At 30.9% G+C, this 2,703-nt stretch overlaps 1 protein-coding gene across 1 annotated transcript; it reads left to right on the top strand.

Annotated features, from left to right (window-relative positions):
* The first annotated feature begins 249 nt into the window (after positions 1 to 249).
* Positions 250 to 1,858, top strand: LOC112716196 (putative F-box/LRR-repeat protein 9). Its single transcript, XM_025768060.2, has 2 exons — positions 250 to 712; positions 830 to 1,858. Exons 1-2 carry the CDS (start codon positions 375 to 377, stop codon positions 1,605 to 1,607), a joined length of 1,116 nt encoding a protein of 371 aa, XP_025623845.1. The 5' UTR covers positions 250 to 374; the 3' UTR covers positions 1,608 to 1,858.
* The last annotated feature ends 845 nt before the right edge of the window (positions 1,859 to 2,703 follow it).

The raw sequence follows: 2,703 nt of genomic DNA, 5'->3' as shown, positions 1-2,703 counted from the left end.
TTACATTTAAAGTTTGTCATTTACCACACTATTAATATATACTTTTCAATCAACAAACATTAACAATACATTAATGATCATAGGTGTCACTTGTTATAAGATTATTTGTGAGTGAAACACATGATATTCTTAACCACCTTAAACAATGCCACCACAAAACTCACCATATATTTATTATGAGATATGCAAAATAAACAAAATATTCAATGATATATGTTATATAAGATCTTGCTTGAGTAGCAAGCAATTGCTGTAGTTATATACAGTGTCATTCTCCCTCATTTTCACACGGAAAGTGAAACCTAATCCCAATTTTCACTTCATCAATTCTTTGAGATCTCTCTCTCTCTCTCTCTCTCTCTCTCTCTCTAAGAATGCGTTGCGCTACAAATCCAATATACCGGTTTCCCAAACCAGGGAGAAATTGGTTGGATCTTCCCTACGAATTGACAGTGGAAATCATGTCGAAGGTAGGTGCGTTTGACATCTTCGCCAATGGCGTCGAAGAAGTGTGCACTCTTTGGCGTAGGGTTTGCAACGATCCGTACACGTGGCGGACTATACATATCGGCAGCTACTTAGGGCGCGGCGGCCCCTTCAAACGGAAGTTGGTTATGATGCGCATATTCGACGACAGTTTTCGCCGTGCAATTCGCCGCAGCTGCGGCCAGGTGGTCGATTTAAGTCTCCAATATATTTTCCTTGTTGATATGTACGTACATTTCTGCTTCCTAAGCTGAAAATTTAATTCTTCTTTTTGAATTTTATCTGTTCCTCCAACATTTTTCTTATGGGTATCGCCCTAAATTTTATTGATTCGTCGTTGCAGGGGATGTAGTCTGCAACAACTACGACGGCTACAACTTGTCAACTGCGATAATACAGAAATATTGATTAAGATGGCTAAAGGATTTCCTTTGTTAGAAGAACTTGATATCACTCTGTGCGATATATATAAAACTAGTGTTACTTTAAAAGTCATAGGCCAACGTTGTCGTCGTCTAAAATCATTGAAATTTAACATGAGTGGTTCTAAAGGTAACCAAGACGCATATGCTATTGCACAAAATATGCCAAACTTAAGGTATCTAAAACTATGCAGGAACAATTTGGATAATAATGGCTTGAGTGCAATTTTTAGTGGTTGTCCTAATCTTGAATATATAGATTTAGGATGGTGTTCCAATGTTGATTTGGATGGGAGCTGGTTGGGGCAAGAATATGCTGACAAAATTGTGGATTTAAGATATTTGCATGCATCCATGGAGGACTACTGGAAAATGTATGATAGAGGTTCACATACTTGCCTAATGGACTATTATTACGATATGCAATTTGGTGAACCTTGGGATGAAAGAGGGATTCTTATTGATGAAATTGAAGATTTAATACTTGTATCTGAAGATGAATTAAAATTAGAATGGAAAGAGGAAGTAGATGGCATATGTGAAATTGCAATACTTCAAAGATGGCATAGGTCAAGGAATGTTAATAGTTTCAAGGAGTTTAGAAGATACTGTCAAGAAACCAAGAACAGGAAATCATCCAATGGCAAGAAACATGGAAGAAGGGCTTGGAAGATTAACTATAAGAGTCTATATCTTTAGTCTAAGGAATGCATTTTTTTTAATCTTTAATCTGGTCACTACCTTGTTCTTCCAATTACTGAAATCTGAATATCAAATTAAAGGAAGAACAAAGAATGCAGATCTTGGTCTCCAGCACCTGCTCCTCTTGATCTCTGTTTTTCTCCCTTTTCCAATCTCACTTTCTTTTCCTGTTTCTGAATCTTGCTTTCTTTCTATGTTTCTTTTAATTGGAAAACAAAGATAAATAAATTGTTTTTTTTTTTTTCTTTTGATTTGTGTTTCGTTTCTCTAAAGAAACAGAATTAATTGGTTTATGATCTTTTGCTTTAGTGAATAGTGGTGATGGATGGAAGAACTTGATACTGATTTAATGTGGTGATGAAGAAGAAAGATAGAGTTAAAATTGTTGTTTTACAATTTTTCTACCATGTACTTACTATTATCACTTATTAATTATGCTACACATTTATAATTTTTTTTAGATTTATCATGATTTTGATTGATAAAAACTAAATATTTAGATATTATAATAGAAAAATTTAAAAACTAAATAAATAAATTATGTACTAAAAATATTTAGATTAGTATCTAAAACTAATTAAGATAACATCTAAAAAAATTATCAAAAAATTGTGTTTCACTACCGTGTGAATTATGAATAGAACTCATTGTATCGCATTAGAGATTACATCTTAAAATATTTTTGTTCTTTCTCTTTAATTTATTAATAATATAATTATCAAATTTTTTCAATCATTCGTCTAATTACTTTTTTTTTTATCAAAATTATTATTGTTATGAAATTCATGCTCATAATATACTAAATTAATTTTAAATAATTTCAAACTAACATACATCATGCTAAGAGTCAATTCAGATTGATATTTGAAAATGTATCTTTTTTTTAATATATATTTTTAATAAAAATATGTTAAAATATGTATTTTATATTCGTATAGGGTTTTTAAGAAAAAAATTTAAATATTAAAAGTAATTTTGTTTTATTTGAATAGAAAAAGAAGTATTTTTTAAAATTAAATTACATAAAAAAGACATGTCAAAAAATAAAGTTGCATCATTTTCAATTTTTGAGAAGCTTTTAAACCATATTCCT

This window comes from Arachis hypogaea, chromosome 10 (assembly GCF_003086295.3).
Source record: "Arachis hypogaea cultivar Tifrunner chromosome 10, arahy.Tifrunner.gnm2.J5K5, whole genome shotgun sequence".
Classification (NCBI taxonomy): domain Eukaryota; kingdom Viridiplantae; phylum Streptophyta; class Magnoliopsida; order Fabales; family Fabaceae; genus Arachis; species Arachis hypogaea.
Note: the sequence above shows the minus strand (reverse complement) of the source record. Positions and strands in the feature narration are given on the sequence as shown.